Genomic DNA, 22,311 nt, shown 5'->3' on the forward strand with positions numbered 1-22,311 from the left:
ATTGGTTTGTTTTAGGACATGCCCATATACAAACTTCTGAATATACTATTATATTGCTATTGTTCTGCCATTGCCAAGCTACTGTGCATACCACAGGGTAACCTGTCCTACTCCCTCCAAATTCCATTGTGATACCAATACATAAAGTAGTAAAACGTTAGCGAGGAAGGTCATTGTAAGTATTGTCTGCTCATTTCCACTGATAGTGAGAAACTGAAATGCCCTAGACGGATTGGCCTGGGTAGGAATTTATATAGCACTCTTCAATTCTACAGTTAAAACTAGTATTGCTGTGGTTTAGTTTAAAAACAAATAACCAAAACCCTCCAATTTTCCCTTTTAAAATAGTTTTTGGTCTGCTTTTAGGACTAGCAGGAGAAATAAAAACATGAGCTACTCAGTTTTACAAAAACACACATAAGAATGTGCAAAATGATTTATTGAAAAAGCTGAGAAGCTCAAAAGGTTTGGAGACTGGGTTTGGTAGGATAAGCACTTAAAGCTTTTACACCAAGCTCACCCAAGGATTTTGAACCTATGACAAACCTACCCCGTGTCCTGTGGTGATGCTCTACTTACTCTCACAGTCCTGGAATGGGCCTCTCTGTCCTTTGTTCTCCCCTTGTGTGGAACTAGTAGCCAGGTTGGCTACTTGGGAACATGTTTGGAGTCAGACAGCAGGAGGTATCTCCTTTTCTGTCTCCCTCCCCTACCACCTTTCTGTCCGACATCGTGACTTCCATCCACTCTACCTCTTTTCCTTGTTTTCCCTTCACATCCGCTAACCTTTCTGCTCCTCTCCTGACCATCACCCAAAGACATCATGTGCCTTAAGAACGGGTGGGAACTGATAGTACTAATCCCACTAGATATCTGGCTTCACTATCTGACTCCTCTCCCTGGTGGCCTCTGGCCACTCTGCTCTCGCTGCCCATGTTTCTCCCTGCTGTGACTCTGCAGTCAAATATGCTGAACAAGGATGGAGGCAGCATGTGTACAAGGAGCTGGCTAGAGAAAGTAGCTGACCTCCTTTCTGGCCCAGAAAAGCATCCACAGCACAGAGTGGAAGTGAAGATCTAAAATACCAAAGAGCTGTAGCAATGCTAGGCAAAAGACAGAAATCGGGACACATAGTCAGAAAAGGGCCCTGAAAGCTCATTGTCTCCAAGAGACTGTGTCATCTTAACTTTGTGGTTGCAGCGTGCTTAAGTTCTTTTTTTATACTAATAATACGTTGGAATGATACCATGATCAAAATGCCATGGAAACAGTCCTATATTTCCTACTTGGAAGTTTTGCAGATGCAGACAAAGATTTTCAAAAATGGGTGCCTAAGGTTAGGCTCCTACAGATATGACCTGGGCTCACAAAAGTTCAGGCTGTTTTGTTTACAATGGTAAAGAAGGATTAAGAAGCCCATCTTTAGGCACCCTCCCTCCCCTTTTTGATAAAAATCTTGGCATAAAATACACGTTATCAGTGTTTGGCTGACTCACAACATGATGCGTTGCTATTGTTATATAAAGAGAGACCTCTTTCTGTGTTCAGGTTTTATTTAAAAGTCAGCGTATCTTGAGGGCTGATCAATTGCTAGGTCAATCGTTGTTTGAGAAAATGCCCTTGTGACCACATCTGTCGGGAAATACTGATGTGGAGCTGCAGTGGAAGCCCCATGTGAATCAAGTGGGTGCTGCCAAACCCCTGAGTCAGAGATGCTGTATGAGGGGAAGTGTGTTGCTTTTTGCTGCTGAATCAGGATTAGCCTCTGCAGGAACTAGGCCTGATAAGCCCCCTGGAGTCTGCAAAGCTGAAGTCATAGAAATTCACTTCTACAATATTGAATATGGCTCTAAACTATTAATAAGGGAATGGATTGACAGGCATGCATCTTAATGTTTAACGTGTTCCTCCCACCACTCTAGCAAAGCATCTGGAGGACTTAGTGTTTTCTACCATTTTGTGATTTTTATCACTTGCTTTTGGCTGCCATGGTGCCACCTCTTAATCAAACAGACATTTGAGGTCCCTGCTGCTGCTGATCCTACGCACAGAGCGCTACTGATTGACATGGACCAGAGTGCCCAGCATGGCTTGCCTAGGCTGAGAAAATGGGCGAATGCCCTCGCTCTTGCTCTCTCCCCCTCCAAGTCAGTCCTAAAACATTTGAGTATCTAAAATGAAAGCTCAGTTATTTTCTATGGGAATTATTGCTCGTGTCAACTGTGAAGGGGAAAGTTTAAAAAAACCCACCACCACATCGTAAGGAAAGCCTACAGAAAGCCAGAGAGTAGGTGATAAAAATAGGACATTTCCCTTACTGAATTTTGAAGCTGTATGATGAGATTTTTTCTTTTTTTTTTAAAGGTAAAAATTACTTTTTATAAAGCAAAAACAATTCTGGATTGATTGTAATTTATTTCCACCTACAATTAATATAATTGCATCTCATCCTGCTGCTACCATTTAACCCAGAACTAGACAAGGCACTGGCTTGAGAGCAAGCTTTAAAGTACTTGTAGTGATTTCACAATAGGCAGTGAGACACTCCATATGTTATAGATCCCAGCAAGGCAGAAGCCTGCTACAAAACTAGCACTGTAATTCTTGAACATACTTGCTCTTCTTATTCACTCAAACTTAATCTAAACAGGGCATGCAATATAGCAAATAGTTTTGAAAGTACTGTGGGTATAATACTGGTTATGCTGGAAATTAAAATATGTATTTTTGTTAGCGGAGAGAGTATGCAACTATAATGTATTTTAAAATTAATAATCTGTATAATATAAATTGTGTGCGTATAGAATATAAAATTATATAATGATAAACTAATTCAGCTATAATTGAGCCCCATCTGGTGGTGGTATGAGGGAACAACTGATAAATTATTGCAATGGCAGAGAGAGATTGTTCACACAAGAGTTCAAACCTTTTTTCAAAAGACTTAAGTCTTAACTAATAAATGTGAGGCTAATGAAATAGTATCCCTTTTAATCATAATATTCCTTTCTAATAGTCATATCTTAAAATAACTGTGTTTATAATTGTTTGGGTGTGTCTTGAGGGTTTGTGCACACCACCTCTTCTGCGAGAAATACAGATTTAAGCGTCATCCGGAGAATTGCTTGCCTGTGCTGCACTGACTAGGAAGTCTTTTTGCTCTCTCTGATCCAAACAAATTGTTACATATTACAGAAAACAGATTCAATTATTTGTGTGGACTCATTAATGTAATTGATAAAGCTTGGCCATCACACTTTTTGCTCCTAGCTAATCTTTCACTTTCATGGGACTTTTCCCCGCATCAATATCCAAAAACAAACACACAAAGAAAGAATGGGGATCTCACCGTCTCCCGAGTTGGCTGCTAAAAGATAGTAGGTAGCAGTCCTCTATTAAGACCTCCGGGTGCAACAGTGCTTCGGTTGTTATTACACAACATGGCCAGAGCACTGTGGGTGTATGTGCATGTGCATGCACGCACATTATATATTTGCGGGCACACATCCAGTATTCACCGATTAGAGTCAACAGTTTCCACAGTGGGGTCAGGGATTTCACAGTTCCTTTCTGTTCTAAATATATAGAAAAATTGTTACGGGTAGGGTATCACAGAATGGTAAATGTTGCCTTGTGCTGATCTGTGGCATATGAAATAGGCATAATAAAAGGGTAACAAATGAATGAATAAAATTTGTAAAGGGCAAAGAATGGCAGATATGGGAACGGAAGTTCGGCTTTCCTATCTCCTGCCTTTCTGCATGTTCCCTTTGATGAAGTGGGCTTTGTAGTGGGGGATGGGGCAGGATGTGGATTCCTTTTACTGAAACCGTTGGGAAATGGCTCCTGTTAGTTCAAGGGACTAAGAAATTGAGTGTCTGACTAAATTTGCTATGCACACACAGTACATTTTCTTTACTGTGCACTTTGGCTAATATCCAGCTCAAAATATTAGATAAGAGCTAGGTGGTATCACCTTATTATCCAGTGCATAAGAAAGGCAAAATACCCATATGCTATTCAGCAGCTGCTGAGCCATTTCACAGAGGCTGCTTTATGAAGAGGAATGGCTGAAGTCATTTATATGGGGAACTTACGCGATCCCATGTGGAAGAGGTGGGAAAAGAAGGATCCACACAGCAGCATAGTCCTGCAATGCACAGTTCTTACATGCTTAGCACCCCTATCACTTTGCCAAAAAGGGAGGGAGGGAGGTGCACTGGTTTCAGTGCAGTGGGACCTAATGCAGCACTAGCTGATGGATTTTTAGGATTTTACACAAACTCCATGTAAAATCGACTACATGTGCAGTGAGAGTTTTGGTGAATCGTAAGTAAATCAGATTGAAATAATTTTCCACTGCAGCACTTGGCACTTCTCAGTGAGACCTATTTCCATGCCAGAGTTCAACTTTTTTTACTCCCAGCTGTTTTGACTGTTGAGCTGTTTTTAAAAAAAACAAAAAACAAAAACACACTTTTTACTTTGTGGAGTGTAAGTTAATATGTGGTGTTTAGGATGGACTCATCTGTAGTTGTTGTGACTGCTATTATGTCTGTGGGTTATGTCTGCTTTTCATTATATCTTAGGATCCCCAAAATGAAAATAGCGTAGGTTGGCTGTCTCTGTAAGCCTGAGGGTTGTCCAACTCTGGCTTAGACCTATTCAGGAAAAAATAGCTCATGGTTTATGTCATAAGCATTGTTTAGTCCTTGAAGCTATTGTATAAGGGTAGCTATTGAAGTCTGAACTGTTCTCTTGCCTATAACTATATCTCTGTATTACTGAACAACATAATCTTAGCTTTCTCATGCACAGTTTGCTTTTAAAATTGAATGTGTTTGCATAAAGTCTTACAAACTGCTTACTAATCAAATGGTTGTTTCCCTGTACAGAATATATACAGAGACATATGCTTGGGAGTGCTTTATGTTTGCACTAGCTATTTTTGTCACAGTGACTAATCAGATTCATAAGTGGTCCCATTCCTACTTTGGGCTGCCTCTATGGGTCACAGTTTTGCAAGATCTGCCCATCATTTTACCAGGGAACTACCACAGAATCCATCACGTAGCACCCCATGAAACCTATTTTTGCATCACTACAGGTAAAATAAAAACTCTGAGAACCATGACTTGCCTCATGTTGTGACATGGAGGGAGGGAGGAAGAATTTGGAAAGTTGAAAAAATGTATTGCTATCGGAATGGATTATTGCAAACTGGATATTTTTCATTTGGTGCTGCTTCCTAATAAGATGTGTTCACTTTAAAACTGGAGTTTTAAATAAATAAATCTGGTGCTTTCTAGAGTGCAATGCTGAGAATTCTTTATCTTTCATGCTAAGTTAGACTGTTAGAAACTCTACTCATAGAGGAGAGAGATGTTTCAATGTTATACATTACTATCGTATTACAGGAACAGTTTTATGTAGTAGCATTCAACCCTTCATATATTGTATGATGTGTTTCAGAGTAGCAGCCGTGTTAGTCTGTATTCGCAAAAAGAAAAGGAGTACTTGTGGCACTTTAGAGACTAACAAATTTATTAGAGCATAAGCTTTCGTGAGCTACAGCTCACTTCGTCGATGAAGTGAGCTGTAGCTCACGAAAGCTTATGCTCTAATAAATTTGTTAGTCTCTAAGGTGCCACAAGTACTCCTTTTCTGTATGATGTGTGTACCACAGATGGTAACATATTTGTATAACTGAATGTAACACACATAATTGGCAAACAAATATGGTAGTAACATCAAAAAAAATTTATTTAACATACCTGTGCTTACATTAAACCTCCTTCTCTGTAAATTGTTAGCTGTAATTTTAAATTGAGTAGAAATTCTATAAAAGGAAATAATGTTTTTAGATTGCTCATGGCTTCACGGATAGAAGCTACTTATGATTTAGTGAAGCTAGTTTGTACCAACTCTGTGTTGATAATTCTTTGGTACTGTTTCAAATGAATCCATAATCATCTACTATGTTTTTTTTTTATTTACTCCATTATTGATGATGCCTTTGAAAATTTGTTTTGATAGTCCATACTTTAAAAATAGATCTCAAATAGGGTAATTTAAGTGGAAAACGTCTATAATGCCCACAGAAGGAGTATTGAGATGGTGGCACTGAACAGAATGCACGGATCTGAAACATCTAGTGGTGCATAAAAGATAGTGAATGAAGCTCAGGAGAACGATTCCCAGGCTAGTAAAAGCTTGTCTTCTCAAGGATGTGATACTCTAGAAATGTAAGAATGCATGGCAGCGGCAGAAGAAAGAGAATGGGGGCAGAGGGCATTAACGTTGCTTTGCAACAGCCCTTCGACATGTACTTTAAACATTATCATTAATGTATGGGTTGGCAATGGCCTTAGGTTATGCTTAAGAAGAGCAGTAACTAGCAAGTTATAATATTTTAGCAAGGGGAAAGACAAAACAGAGACATGATTGAAAAAATATTTTTAACTCCCAACACTTTTTCCCTTCCAGGCTGGCTAAATTACCCCTTGGACAGAATAGGATTTTGGAGGAAAATATTATAGAAGCATTATCGGTCAGAAACCTTGAACTGATGATTTACAGTGGGCATGGAAGATGCAATAAAGCACTCTTAAAGGAAAGAAAACCTACTATTGTCATCTACAGAAAACAAGCATCTCTTTAGCACAATGGATTTTAACCTCTGGCACAATGAGTTTATGAAAACTTCGAAATTCTGCAGAGCATTGTTTGCAATGTCACAGAAGAATCTGATGATTTGCCAGCTTGGATATCCTTACGAGTTGAAATACAATGGTATTTGGAACATACAATAATTGAATGTAATTGCTAATCTTGATTAGTTTTAAGAGACTATTATGCCTGATGTTGTATTTATTAGGACTTCTGTATCCTGTTACTGTACTTGGGTGGATACTCACAATGCATCTGACTTCATAAATGCACCCAGAAAAAAAAATGTTAATTAACATGAAGTACCTTTTGGCTTCAGTGTAAGTAAGATACATAAATTGGCTTTGTGCCATTGTATGCTGAAGAGTTTGTATTGTTTAATTTGCATGATGCAATGCTTCAGTATAGGGCTAAGAAGTAATTTGACTAGATCTTTATTTTTAAACAGCCGAATTTTAAACTTTTGTGTTTTGGTCATGATTTTTAAACTGAGATTCCATTTGCCACAGTTTTGCAACCCACAATGATTTGTTCACTCAATTTTTCCCTTTAATCCATTCATTCATTTATTTTCCTGCAGCTATAAAATGTGGAGGCAATCTACTGTAGGTACAAAATTGCACCAAAAGAAATGAAACTCAGGTTTGAAAATTATGCCTTTTACACTGTTTAATACTAGGAAGTCTTAACCACTGTTGTTTGTTGTTGTTAAATGTTTATATTTCAGAGGCTCCACTCCAAATTAGTGGTTTCCATTTTGTAGGCTCAGCACAAGGACATAGTGCCTACCTCAATGATCTTATGATTTGAGTAGACAAACAACATACAAATAATGGGGTCCGTAACTGTGATTTTAAATTCTTTAGAATGAATGAAATCTTAATTTAATTAAAATTAATGTCTTGATTTTTGAAAGGCATATTTCAATGAGAGAAATAAGTGCATCTTAGAGCCATTTGTAATATACTTATCAAATGAAAACCCCTTACCAAATTGCTAGAGTGGGGCATATTGTAGGGTTGTTTTTTTTTTTTAATGCTAGGAAGCAGATTTACCATGAGTCTTTGACCTGATTCTGGTTTCACACTTTTATATGTCGGTGTAATGCCATTGATTTCTATGGAATTGTATCTGACTGAACCCTGATGAGATAAATGAGATAAAAATCAGTCTCTGGTTCTTAAACTTGGAATATATCTTTCACCTGCTGTCCCAACCCCCCCATGTTTTCTTTTTTTAAATATCTTGGGAATGGTGCAGAATTTATATTCAGAAAGAGCCAAAATGTTAGTGTGTTAATCTAGCTAAGCTGATTGTTGGGCCCCTCTGCATCTGATCTCCGATCCACAACTATGGTCTGCAGATATCACCGATATAAAGCGCTTCAGAGATCTACTGATTGGAAAGGGGCACTCTTGCATATGTTAAATCATTAGGAGGAGAGAGTAGGGGATTTTTTCATATGCAGAGCCGTGAATAGTGTTCATCTGCAAAATGGTATGGTGCTAGGTTAATAGTGCTGAACAGTGAAGAACTTTGCCTCTCCCTAAAGGCTAATCATCAGCAATACAGGTTTGTGGTAATAATTAAGCTGTTTGTTTTAGACACCAGCCATCCATGATCATGACCGCAGCCAAGTCTCAGACTAAACAAAAATGTCTGTTGTTTATTCCCGTTGTCCTGCAAAATTTTTCTCCCAGTAAAATGATCCCATATAAATTGTGAACTTGTTCTGAATATTTGCTAAAGTTGTCAAAAGCAATTAAGGTCCCATTTATAATCAGTGAGACTTAGGCACTTACGTCACTTTGGCACCTTGGAAAATTTTACCCACTATAAACAAGTTGACAGACTCAGTCTAAGTACATACAGTTAAAAGTGTTAATTGACTAACAATCCCATATAGAAAGTAGGGTGGCCAGGTGCCCGGTTTTTTACTGGAAAATCTGGTCGAAAAGGGGACCTGACAGTGTCTGGTCAGATCTACTGATTGGACACTCAAAGTCTGGTTACTGCGGATGGGGGATGTGCTGGGTCATCACCTGCACCAGCCCCTACTCAGCCAGGCCCGCTCCCAGCCCCGGCTCCACAGATGAGTCCCTCATGACCTGGGTGGGGAGGTGGGAGGGGAACAGCAGCGAGTGACAGGATAGGGGGGACGAGGAGTAGACAGAATGGGGCCTCGGGAAGAGGCAGGGCTTTGGGGGAAGAGGCAAGGCAGGAGAGGTTCTGGCACTCCTGCTGGAGTGTTGGGTTTTTATCTGCACCCAAAGGGGCAGAACAACCTCTCTGGCAAAACAGGAAACCGGTTACTAGGATTTAGGAACACTGATATGTTATTGGTTGACATGACTATAGGGGCCTACTCCTGGGAGATGCAGAACACCCATGATTCCTGTTAAAGTCTGTAGGAGACAAAGCGGGAGGTTGACACATTCCAGGATGGGCCCTTCCAGAATACGGTCCTTATGACACACACAGTATGGTTTGTTGAAGGTGATTTTATTTCCTTTAGGTATTTATCTACCATGTTAATAAACATTTCACATACAACAATTTAAACTCTTTGGTGGTTTGTGTGTGTGCACGCAGCAAACTGAACATATTGTATAACAGGAACTATAACTCACATTTATGAGAAAGAGGGAGGTTAAAATAAAAAAAAAAACGATTTTGTAAAAAATCTAGTTTTTTTGTATAATTAGGGCCAAATCCAGAGGGTTGAAGAAAGGGGAGTTGAAGCTATTCAGCTGCTTCTGATCAGGCCACAGGCATGTTGTTCTGCCATTGTGAATGTGTGATGTAGTGCAACGCCGATGGCTGGGTTGGTACAGTTATCTTGAGGGTTCCCTCTTATGGCTTGGTGTTGCTAATACAGTTTGGTTTGTTATTAATGTGTTGATCAGAGATTCGATTGTAGTAAAAGGGGGTTAGATCTAACGACAACCAATTGGAATCTAGTCTGAGCCAGTGGGAGTAAGTGAAATACAATATTACAAGAAGTGGATCTAATTTTGATTATTCAAATAACATCTTTTTAATCCAATTAGTCTTTCTTTTTTTTAAAACTAACCATAACATTTAAGTTGATTTCTCTCTCTCTTTTTTTTTTAAATCAAAACATGAAAAGCTTTAAAGGATAGCAACAGATGGGAATTCATTTAATGTGCTGTTGTCATAACTTCAGAAAATTACAAACTGATCTAATGATAGTAAAATTTAAGGTAGGGAATTTAAGTTCTACACTGCCCTACTGAGGTTTGAAGAGAGAACAGTATTGATGTCGATTTCAGATTCCTTCATATGGGGATGAATGTCTATGTGAACTCCTGATTCCTTACACAACTGTAGCAAGGTGTTAATATTGCTCTGTGACAAACGTAGGTATCTGGATAAAAGAAAAAAGAGAGAGCAAAAGTATCTTGCAAGTATCTCAAAAACTTTGGTCAGAATTTCCATATGTGGTGTATAGCTATAGGCACATAAATCTAATTTTCGAAAACTAGGTAAAAATGGCTTGAAGTCAAGAATGGGAGCTTATGGGTGCTCAGCACCTTTGGAAATCAGGTCATCTATTAAGTTTCTGATTTTAGTATTTGTGTTTCAAAACATTGAGCTGTATGTCAAATGAAATAATTTGCAAACTGCAGATTTTCAGGGTTAAAATGGTTACTCTGTATGTCTACAAGTTATTTTTTGCTTCTGTTTTAAAGCTTTCCCTGGATTGCACTCCCAGCAGTCAGGATATTTGATATTTCAAATGATTCTAAAAAGAAGTAAGCATTTCTCATTATCATTCATCATTATTTTGAACCAACCCACATTACTAGTCACCATTAAAAGGTCATTTGCCAAAAGCTAACACATAATGCTACATGCAGTTATTTCCTATGCAAGTTCCAGAAAATAAATATTTTGTGCAGCATTATATGCTAACTGTTGTTGGGAGAGGGTGACTTCTTAATGATACCCATTATACCTATTTTCATTTATCTGTAAACTATGGGGGAGTTCTCTTTGCTATTTTCACAAAACATTTTCTAACCTGCAGCTCAAAAATTCTTCAGGTCTGATCTGTGGCAGAGTCACTGTTTGTTTGAATTTTTCCTCTTCCCAAGCTCTTTCAAGCATGCCCTTCAACCTTCTTTCAAATGCTGGGGATCCAGAAGCTGTTTCATGCAGATGAAGTTTAGAAAAAGAGAACATCTCTCCTGTTACCGATAGCTTTTGCAAGGAGGGAAACATGGATATTGCCTCTTGCATGGAGAAACTGTTGTTATCCACGTAAAGTTGTCTTGCACTGATATCCTTCTTGGAGACACTGGCAGTTGGGTGAGGATTGTAAAAGCTGCCTCTTGGGCCATAGGAAGTTATAGCAGATACGGTCTGCATGGACAAGTCAGTTCCACTGAAGGGTGTGAAATCCTTGGAGTGTTTCTGGTCTGAAAAAGATCAGAAATATTAAACGGCTTCTCTCTCTCTCTCTCTCTACTCAAGGTGCTTATATGGGCCCTATTACCATAGTAGCTGAGCACCTGACAATCTTTAATGTACTTATCCTTACAACACCCTTGTGAGGTAGGGAAGTCAGATTATCTCCATTTTACAGGTGAGGAATTGAGGCATAAAAAGACTACATGGGACGTCCAAGGTCACACAGAAAGTCTGTTGTGGAGCAAGGAATTGAAACCAGGGCTCCCCAGTCCTAGATTAGCACTCTAACCATTGGCCCATGCTTTCTCTTTTATTGCTTAACAAATATTGACCATTTGGAGACCACTGTTATATTGTAATTGCTGTGTAGTACTGTAGAAGTAGATTGTAGATTTCTTGGCAATAGATGCCTGTTGACTATTATAAAATATTTTGAAAATAAAATACAAGTCTGGATGTTTGAAGCGTGCCATCTCCAGGATGAAATTGGCTAAGGCCTTGTCTACACTATGGAGGGGAGATAGATCTAAGTTGCGCAACTTCAGCTACATGAATAACGTAGCTGAAGTCAACGTACTTAGATCTACTTACCCTGGGGTCCACACTACGCTATGTCGACTGGAGACACTCTCCCGTCGACTCCCCTTGCACTTTTTGTTCAGGTGGAGTACAAGAGTTGACGAGAGAGTGATCGGCGGTTGATATAGCGGTTCTTCACTAGACCTGTGAAATCGACCACGGATGCATCAATGGCCATATGTCAAAGCCCTAGTAAGTGTAGACAAGCCCTTAGTGAATCTAGTTTTTGCATCAGTTTTGGACCTGGTCTTCTGGATCTGTACTACTTGGGAATGGAGCTGCTTAAGGACGAAGCCTCCAAAGAACTCTAATGACAAGTAAATGTTTTCCTTTTTTAAAAAAAAAAATCTGCTTTTTGTTGCTAATTCAGAGAAACCATGTATATTGGTTGCTGTTAAAAATATCAGAATTATCACTGTTTATTTACTATTCTAAGTTTGACAAGCTGTGATATCCGATAGCAAAAACTGAGCTTTTAGTGGTAACCACTATTACCTGTTAAAAATATCAGAATTATCACTGTTTATTTACTGTTCTAAGTTTGACAAGCTGTGGTATCCGATAGCAAATGCTGAGATTTTAGTAGTCACCACTATTTTAGTGGTAAGCACTAGTTTGTAAATAGGAACAGTATGTTTTTCTAAATTGTAATATTATATACGGTTGAACATAAACCAGGAGATTTTTCTCTGATTCATATAAAGTACATTAAATACAAAGCTCTGCCTTCTAAAATATCCTTTGTGGTAGGAAAACAATGAAAGCTACAGAAGCAAATTCAGTGCTAAGAGTAATGTTGCCATCTGAACTCTCACAGGAGCTCATCTTGTAAAAGTTATTTATGCAAGAAGACTTTAGTCACACAAGTAGTCTCACTGACATTAGTGGAACTCTGCCTGAGGGAGGTCTTCAGGATAAGGCCCATGGTTCATAAAGTTAAGGGGAACATAGAAGTTAGCTTTGGGAAAAACATTGGGGCCATATTTTCCTACCAGCTGTGAACATTCTGTAAGCAAATCAGGGAATTAAATGAGCAGTTACCTAATTCGCAAGAGGCTTTGCAGAGCAAATGCGAGACTTAGTTGAAACCCGTCTCAGAGTGGGACTGTATAATTTTTTAATGTTTTCCTATTTCCTAATATTTCATTAGACAACATTATTTTAAAGTTATGAAATATGTATGTTGTTTCCCTAAGGGAGCAAAATGGCTACGTCTTTCAGGTTAAATACTGAACACAGGGAGTTTTTAAAAATGCATCTATTTGCCCAGAAGATATTCCAGTCTATAGGCAACACACAAATAAGGTGTTTGGTTTAAAAAAAAATGTGTATATACAAAGATGTCTGGCCTTTCAATCAAATATATGTTGGCTCCAGATTTCAGCCATATCTTATTAGCATATTAGCCAGGAGCCCCATTTGGGACAATGGTACTCTGTTTGGTAAATATGTGATTAGAGAACATTTAAAAAATAAACCACTGCTGTCTTTCAGAGGTTCAGCTCTATCATGCAATAATTTATTGAGGGGGCATGCTAACCATAAAAACACCTTTTAAAACTGGGTAGACAAAATATATTGTATAAATCTTTCTTTTTTTACTGCATCATCTCAGTGGTTTAGGATCTTTTAAAAAAGAAACTGAATTGAATCATTTTGTAGATTAATTGCTTACTAAATGGAATGTTTAGCTGTTTGTTTTACAAGGCAGTGAGTCTTAAACAAATAGGTCGACAATTTCAAATGTGGCTGCCTATAAACTTGGACACCAGCATCCATGTGCGGGCACATCAATAAGAGGGCTGATTTTCAGAGGTGCTGAGCACCCAAACATGAAATGTCTGGCCATATTTTTTTAATTTTAGACTATTATAACTTAACCAGTTTGGATGGTATTTTTAAAAAAAGAATAATTGTTTAACAATCCCAACAATTTTCTTGGTTGAGGCCTTAAAGTGGAATTTTTTGTACCAAAGTTCTGAACATAAAGCAAGAAATCAGACTTCAGACAAAGTGCAAATCTAGAGCAGAGCCATTGACGGCCTGCAACAAAACCACTTTCAGCTGTGATCTAGCCAATCCTCAATTTGAGCAGGATCGGGCCTGAGTAGTGCACACCTGGAAGACCTTGGAACAGTTTGAAACAATGATGATCTGGTAGGTGGCAACTTGATCTCTGAACCAGCACTGAGCCGCGTGTTAGCTGAGGCTAGTTGGCACCATGATCCTGCAGGTGGAGTTTTGGATGAAATGGAAACCACTTGTCAGTAAAGATTCCTGGCCATTTTTTCACATTGGTATTACCCCCAATATCCGGATCAAATTCCAGTTTGTCTACTTAAAATCCCACCCGCCTCCCACCAATAGTGTCAGCAGGATAACTGAAAAGGAACAGCACCTTGCAACCTGAGCAGAATGAGGAGTTTGGGCCAGTGACTGAGGTGAGGCAAGCAGGGAATGTGATGATGGGCTTTTAAAGTGTCTATACAGACTCCGGCAAGCTAGAAGGGTCTCATTAGAAAAAGGGAGGTGCTTTTCTGATGGCAGAGAGAGAGAGGAGCTGAGTTTTTGTCTACCATCCCGCAACTTTGAACCCTTGGGACTTCTTTGTGGGTCTAAGGGTTTAACTTACCTTTGCTTTACTCTTAGTGATTTGAAGACTTTGCAGAATATCAATAGTGATCCACTGCCTCATTGTGGCTTTCTGTATCTCAGCTCCACCTCTCTGGATTGATGTGTTAATCTGCCTCCAGCCCCGTCTTCAGTAGACAGCCACACCACTTCAGGTCACCATCATGGTCTCTGCAGTCATCTATCCTGCAGGTCTCATTCTGTCTCTGATGGACACAGATGCCTCTCTAAGTCTGTAGATATTTCCTCTTAAATGCACAGGACTTACAGGTTGCCACCATTGCAAATGTCAGAGAGGATGAAGGACAAGAAGATGGCACAAGTGCCTGAAATGTGATATTTGATCTGTAGTTCAGCATAAAAAGAATCCTTCTCATCTAGGCTTTTCCCAGGACAAAGGACTGGTTGAATGTCAAAGAACTTTCCTTTGTAAAATTATAACTAATGTAAGGAGGTGGGACATAGTCTCATTGTTCCTATCCCTGGATTAGTAGATGAGCCTTCTGAAATAGATAGCAAATGAGTGCTCATGCAACAGGAGTTTCATTTGGAGCAGCTCCCCTTAGTTTTTATTCCCTGTTGAATCAGGCAGATGTATGGAAGGCAAACCACCAAGTGCACTGGGTAAGTATGTGGGTTGGATCTTATTCACTGTTTGCAGAAGGTGCAAAAATATCCTTTGAAATAATACTGTTAGAAGGAGGAGAGAAGTGTGTGTGTGTGTGTGTGTGTGTGTGTGTGTGAAAACAGGGTGTACCTCTATTTGGAGACAATGCTACCTCTCTGCTAGAATTCATGATGCTGAGTTAACACATTTCCATATGGCAATCCTACCATGTACAATGTATTTATTCTTCATGTTGTTCTTATTAAAAATCAGATATTTGATTGCACATCTGGAGAAAAATTAGTCAACATATCACACCCACACGGTGGGGCTGTTCACTCTGGCAACAGGGGTAAAGTCTGAGAGGACTTTGCAGTGATTATTCCCTCCCTTGACAAATCGAGTGGAGTTGGGAGGCAGAGGTGCATTTCTGTCGATAGAGAACAATTGCTCCCTACCACAGTGGGGGGAATTCATCCACTGAGGCTGAGGCTATAATCTGTTTTACACTTTTCCTTCCTTAGCTTCAGGCCATTGCTCCTTGTCCTGCTATCTTTTGAGACTGAAGAATTCCCTTCCTTCATTTATATTACTATCTTGGAGGTATTTATAGACTGTGATCAAGCTCCCCTGAGTCTTCTCTTTTTGAGACCATATAAGTTTAGATCCTGCAGTCTCTCCTCATATCTCTTATTCTATAATTCTTCTATCATTTTTGTTGCCCTTCTTTGTATTTTCTCTAATATTTTAAACACCATTCCTAAACTATAACTATCTGAACCAAATACAGGGTCTACATGCTGGAGCAGTGAGAAGCACTGTTATCACCCTACTGTACATTACTCAGTCCTCCTATATATTCATCAAAGATCTGCACTGACCCCCCCTTGATATTATGCTGTAAACTCTCAATTTGCCACCTACAATCAATCATTAGATGTTTATTGTTGCCTTTACCAGCACCTCCCACACCTGCACAAGTTCTGTTTAGTTCCACTCCTTAATGCAGGGTAGTAATGCATATTCCACTCCTTAATGCATCCTGTAATGCATATTTTAAATAGAGTTTCAGCCTGTTGCTAACAGCATACAGTTCCCGTCTTAACAGGTCCCATTGCTGTTTGGTATGTTCTTCCTGTGACTTGGCTATCCCTCAGATTTAGACATCCTCGGCCAGCTTGACCATGGCTGACTATGCATCACCTCCTGGGGGGTTGATGAAAACGTAAAAGAATATTGCCCAATAAAAATGCAGTCCGTCGAAGATAACTCAGTTCCCTTTAGCTATAGGTTGGACACTCTGGACCAGTTTTCAGAAATGACCTATGTTGTCGATGCAATCACCCACAAGCAGCTGAAAAATACAGGTGTGAAAACCTGCATCTACAAACCCAGCAGGAAGGTGTTAAGTATTTCTACTGCACTCACTAGCGTTACTGCTTGAAAAGCGTATGTACAGATATAAGCATGAACAAAGTTACAAGTGCACAAAAGAAGGTCAGATGAAGAGGGTGAGGCTTGCTTGTAAATCTTTTTTGAATCCAGTTGGTTCCATTGTGAATGGAATTTGAATATGTGTACTAAGGGCTCAATCCTGCAAGGTGCTATCACTGTAATATCCTTTTCTCCGTTCAGATATTGGAACACACAAAATTAGTATTTGAAGTCTATGAGAATTGAGAGCACTTATCACCTTGCCGGATCAGACCCTATGAGAGAACTGGTTTAAGCGATGGTGAGCAATAGACTAGGAGTTCCTTTATTGGGTTTGAGTGGCAGGTTTCATAAAGGGACCTGAAGCATTTTGTACTGTACTCATAGGTGGGTACATCCAGTAAAAGAGAGAGAACACAATGTGTTCATATTGGGACCTATTTGTAGATAAACTGGCTATATACTGAACAACTTTTTATAAGAATACGGAAGGTTCTTTACAAGTTGGATTTAGCAAGAAGAGCAATTGGAGTGGTGAAACGTGGTGAATAAAATGAGTTTGTGACAAAATTAGCTGTCAGAGATGCTTAAGTGTATTGAATAATAAAAGGGGCATCCAAACAACATGTGAAAAGAAGACTTCATAATTTTCAGTAAAACTCCAGGGCAAAAAATAGATACAAACTTAGAAGGAAAAAATGGATTTGAGAAGAGTTCAGGTCCATGCTGCTTCAGTTACTTGTGAATGTTGTATAAATATTGTGATCCTGAAAATATAGTTAATAGGTTAGTCATTCAGTCTGTGATATGTCTACTTCCCCATGTAGACAAGGCCTCGGGCACCTGTTGTCTTGATGTCTGTTTCTCCTTTCAGATTTTAGAGCACACACAATTGGGATTTGCCACATCAGTTGCTCGATGTTTAGACTCTTAACTACTGCGATTTAAACCCATTAGCCTCTTTATTCGTAATAATAAAGCACTACATTTAGGGGAAAAGATTTCTCATTGGTTAGAGCATCAATGAAGCTAATTTTCAAAGACAATTAAAATATTGTTTTTCTCTTTGATGAGGACTTACCCGCAGCAGCTTTGGCTTTGCTGCACCTGTCTGTTACGGTTTGGATGATAATCAGTAGTTATAATAGTAATTTAAGTCACAGAATAGGGATATATAAAACATAATTTTCACTGAATGCCTCCTCACCTTGCCATTTGCCTATCAGCAGGAAATCATCCTGTGACCAGGCTCTATTCCATTGACATTATCTCTTAATTATACTTAAATGACAGGAAGAAGAAGAACTAATACTTTACTGTTCAGGGATGCATTGCTAAAAGAATCATTCACAGGGCTACATCAATAAAGTAGAGAGGGAGTTCTGTTCTGAGCAGAGTCAGAGAAACTCTAATTATTGCAATAAGAAAAAAGGATTATGCTGTTTAAAACCTGGAAGAAAATCAAGCCTCATAAAGGCATGAATGTCATCTTCCCTACCACAACCTGGTCTTTTTGTTGGTAGGTGCAGAAAGCTGATAAAGTTGGGCAAATGGTCACCAAACTGGTTCCAGGGAGTTTCAGTGGAGCCACTCTCGGAGACTTGTTGCACTTCTTGGTTTGCCTCTTGGTTCACTTCACTGGATGGTATCTTGTAAAATAAATATTTATTATTCATATTAATTGCTAGTGCAAGTAGTAATCTTTTTTTTTTAAAGGTGGTTATACTTCAGCAGAGCGTGGAGCTACAAACCCAACACAGGGCACATTGGACCCTGCTGTTCAGAGGAATTAAAAAGTAAATTGGGAACAGGTTTTGAATTCTGTCAAGCACACTGGTGTAGATCAGAGATATAAATTAATTATTATATCAAATTATTGGCCTCTCTTTAGCTGTAGGTTCAGGACAAAGCAGGGATGCAATATATGTTATCTTCAATATATGTATCTTCGTAACAGTGGTATCTGAGTGATAAGCATGTTTTAATTACTGGTGAACTCAAACAAAAACCAGTTCACATTCACCTATCAAGGAGAAATCTCACGTAGAAGCAAATTTTAGAGGGGTGTAATCTACTTTTAAAAATTATATTACAGAAGACCTAGTCCTTAGTTAAGGGTGGTTGAATTCTGCACTTACAGTCTTTCCTACCACAGATTACAGCACTTACTCTTGAGCATAGAGTGAATTTAGTTTATAATTTAAAATTAATTTAAAATGGTTCCTTTAAGAAATTTAGCACCGTGTGTCAGACCGTTTTTTGTTTCTAATGGTCTTAATAGTAGTCTAATGTAGAAACTTCAAAGCTCCCATACAGTTAAAACTCACTAAGATCTTGTGCCCAGGAAACATTTTAAGGTGTTCTTTTAAAAAAAGGATTTTGCCATAATTCTTAATCACGAAAAAAAAAATTTCTGCAGAGGGTGACAAATAATTTTCTTCCACATGGATTTCCATGAGGAATTCCCCTCTTTCAAAATGTCTACCATCTCCTATTGTTCTCAGTGGGAGTGAGGACAATGGCTGGTGACCAGCAAAGATGCCTTCTTTTTGAATGGTCATCCCCTCCCACCGTTGCTACTGCCAGTGAAGAAAAGTGTCACTACAGGGCAGAAATAAGGTTGGGAGCCTACACTGTACATTTCCGAACTGTAAGATGTTTGGATTTTTTGTTGTAAATTTAACCTTACCTGGGTTTTTTATGCTTGGTTTGTTAGATAATGACAACATCCCTATAGCTTTTACTCTTAAATTGCTGATACATACTCAACCTGAACTCCAATTTAATATAGTGTTATCTGGCAGCATGTTTATAATGATGAGCGCTGCCTTGTGTGTGGCAAAGGTTGGACAGTCCCGCAGTAGATTTATGCAATATCCAGTTGGTGGTTTAATTTTTCAGGACTGGAGGTAGTCTGCTCCAGAGTAGGCTACTTATTTTATTCTCAATGAAAACTCATACCAGGTAGACACAGCTAGCAAATGGTGCTGGTTTTGATGTCATATAACGTATACAGTGTGTATCTATAATATATACAATCAGGTACAGTGACTACGCTTAAACTTGCCAATATCAACTAAGATATAACAGATGTATAATCCTTATTAGTATGCATTTTAAATTGAGTAGCAGAAAAATTGGCCCTTAAAAGCTATGTAACTTGTTGGCATGTTCTTCCTTTCATTAACAGAAAGTGGGTAGACATATTGCTTAACAACAACAAAGTTCTTTGCCTCTGTGTTCACAAGAGAGTGTAGGAGACAGATGTCAGAAACAGTTCCCAAGGGATGCTGAGCTACTACTTAAGGACACCAGGATCTGAAGTGTGAGAAACTCTAGAGCCAGATGAAATCCAACCCACAAATTGGAATGAAGTGGCCAAAAAGGGGGAAATTTTGCTGTTTCTTTAACTCTTCCCCAAGAAGGATGGACCCATTTACAGTTGGGGGTGGAATGTTAGGGGTATGGAGGAGAAGTAAGTGTCAATTTATTTTAATTGGTATATTTTAATAACCTTCCATACCCCCCACTATTGGTTGATGGGAAGCTAGGATAATGATAGGTTTTGCTTTTAAAATCTTCTCCAACCTTTCTTCTCATGCAAGTCTCCAAATGTCTGAGGGATTTGTTAATTTATATCCAGTTTTCATACACCTGTCTTATCCTCCAGGTGCCTTATTCACATTATAACCCACAAATGCTACCGAATTACAGCCAATAAACTGTAGACACACATAAATAACTCCCCCAGACCCCCTCCACGAAACAACAAAATACCTTATAAACCTTCTTGACCCAGCGCAGCCCCAGTTGCACCCTCAGTCACTGATAATTGAGTAACACCCACAAGTACAAGGGGTGTGTTTTGTTTTTCTTTTTAACATTTGCAAATATCTTCTGGGTCCAGGTCTTTCTTTTTCTGCCAAGTGATAGTGTTAATACAGTAAAACTTGAGAAACATTCCTCTGTTGCTGTGTAATGCCAAAGCTAGAGACAGCTGCCAGAAATTCATGTCCAAGCCAAGCTTATGGGAAGCAAAAATTCACTAGTGTTTGCTTTCTCCAAGCATGGTTGTTTTTGCAGTGTTTTAGCATCCATGAATTTGGAGGCATGCTCATGTAATTTCCATTTGTTTGGAAATTGGTGAACTCCTCAAATGTGGTCCTATGAGGAGGGGTAGATGCTCAGCTGGTGCCAGTTGTCATGGGGCTATTGAAACAAGTTATGTCAATGGAACTATGACAATTTACAGTGGCCGAGGGTCTGGCCCAAAGGATTATTGGTGGCTGCTCAAGTTGCTGTGTGGGATAGAATTTTTGGAGGAGGGAGCAAAACCTAACTTGTCCCGCTTTCCCCAGCTATGAATTCCCCTCTCAACCTCTGGCCTGCCTTACCAGCATGATCTGCTTACATCTGCAGCATGCAGAGCCACTGATATAGAAACCACAACTCTTGTTTTTATTATATAGTTTTTATGTATTGTATGATGTCCCTTGGAAAATAAGTTCATTACCTTGTATAAGTTCTTGTATGACAACGATGATGATGGTGATAATTCAGCTTGTTTTGCTAGCCATCTTTTCACTTTTCTTTCTTCCTGCTTCATCAGATTATCATTCATGCTCTTCATAGTTTCTAGTGATCGCCGAATCTTTTTCAGCTGAATGACAAGAGAGAAATTGCACAACCCTTACAAGTTTGTTTTCTACAATTATGTCAGCAGTCTATGTACATTTAGGGAGAAGAGTTGAACCATTGCAAAATTATATGACTCACTGGAGAGGTTAAATCTTTTATCTTATTTCATAGAGGTAAGAAATCCACAGCAGCTTTCTTAGGTGTCTAGGAAAATAAGAATATTGTTGTTGAACTGCTGCCATTTTCACATGGCTCTAATTTAGAGAGAGCTCTCCATTAACATTTTTTTCTTACAAATTTGTATCACGAACTGCCTGGACATTTAAGGGAAATAAGGATCTTATTTTCTTTCTCCATACCTGAAATGACTCCCTGTCATTGGAGACCCTCAAGGTCTTAGCTCTTTTGTTGTCCAGCCAGTCCATTACACCACTATCAATGGCCTTCCAGCTTGTTTCAGCCATTTTTTATCTTGTGGGCTGGGGGGGGGGGAGCCCCCTAGTATGCTTTCAGAAGTAATTGGACCTGCCACTGCAAAGAGATTAACTGCAAATGGCTTACGTTATTGCCCTACATTTTATAATAAACTCAGCAATTCTATGTAAAGACACCTACTGCTGGCCCATGTTAATGAGGATGCAGAATGTGGATACAGAACTGTGAGGTAATAATGTGGGTTTTCTTGCATAATGCCTTTGAATGATGTCCTGGCAACCAGAATGAAAACATTACGTGGACAATGACCTCAATAAAAGAGCAAAGCGAGCTTACCCAATTGGAATTTTGTAATGTACTCTTGTTCATCTGATTGGTACTGACATAAAAACTGAAAGCAATTAAAAATAGAGTAATTTAAACAAGGGAATATTTTATAGAACAACACTGAGTCTGTTGTTTAATAAAGGGTACTAGTGTGTGTTTTACAAACTGCAAACTTGAGGCACTAGAAAAGACCTCAGTGTGTTTATGTGATCGTAAAAGCTTTTTCAAAATAATACTGTGGGTCCTCTCTCTTACCTCTTATCTCTTGCTGAACCACTGCCAGTCTGGAAAATATTTTTCCCTAATATATACACAACGTTAGAAGCATTTTCTCCTTCCATGTAGCTGAATTACCATAAATTACCATTTTGGCATAAGAATATCACCTCCAACCATGGGGATATCACATATGTGCTTTCTTTCCTATAGTTTGTGTCCATAAAGTTACAAGATAAATTTGTCCATTGGCTGTGATAAATAGGCAACTTTCTGCATTTTTAGGATCCAGTTTTCAGAGAGGTTTTAAAAATTGGACATCTAGGCACTTACATGGACAG

At 38.9% G+C, this 22,311-nt stretch overlaps 2 protein-coding genes across 2 annotated transcripts in view; one reads left to right on the forward strand and one right to left on the reverse strand.

Moving 5' to 3' along the window:
* The window catches only part of LOC119841177 (plasmanylethanolamine desaturase-like), a 73,759-nt gene extending 67,142 nt beyond the window's left edge, over positions 1 to 6,617 (forward strand). The window contains exon 5 of the mRNA XM_043494924.1: positions 6,487 to 6,617. Within this exon, the coding sequence (XP_043350859.1) occupies positions 6,487 to 6,539 (53 nt within the window). The 3' untranslated portion in view covers positions 6,540 to 6,617. The remainder of the gene's footprint in view (positions 1 to 6,486) is intronic.
* A 3,292-nt stretch (positions 6,618 to 9,909) lies between these two features.
* C12H16orf78 (chromosome 12 C16orf78 homolog) lies at positions 9,910 to 21,456 on the reverse strand. Its single transcript, XM_043495246.1, has 4 exons — positions 21,352 to 21,456; positions 20,868 to 21,014; positions 10,715 to 11,106; positions 9,910 to 10,057 (listed from the first exon to the last, which is right to left on the reverse strand). The coding sequence occupies exons 1-4, from the start codon at positions 21,454 to 21,456 to the stop codon at positions 9,910 to 9,912; spliced, it is 792 nt and encodes a 263-aa protein (XP_043351181.1).
* Between the last annotated feature and the right edge of the window lie 855 nt (positions 21,457 to 22,311).

The sequence above is a fragment of the Dermochelys coriacea genome, chromosome 12 (genome assembly GCF_009764565.3).
Source record: "Dermochelys coriacea isolate rDerCor1 chromosome 12, rDerCor1.pri.v4, whole genome shotgun sequence".
NCBI lineage: Eukaryota > Metazoa > Chordata > Testudines > Dermochelyidae > Dermochelys > Dermochelys coriacea.

Coding starts and splice junctions, on each gene's coding strand:
- C12H16orf78 (XM_043495246.1), bottom strand. CDS start 21,456: ATGGCTGAAACAAGCTGGAAGGCCATTGATAGTGGTGTAATGGACTGG. Junction 21,015..21,351: donor ATGACAGGGAGTCATTTCAG/GTATGGAGAAAG, acceptor CTTGTCATTCAG/CTGAAAAAGATTCGGCGATC. Junction 10,058..10,714: donor GAAGAATTTTTGAGCTGCAG/GTTAGAAAATGT, acceptor TCTTTTATCCAG/ATACCTACGTTTGTCACAGA.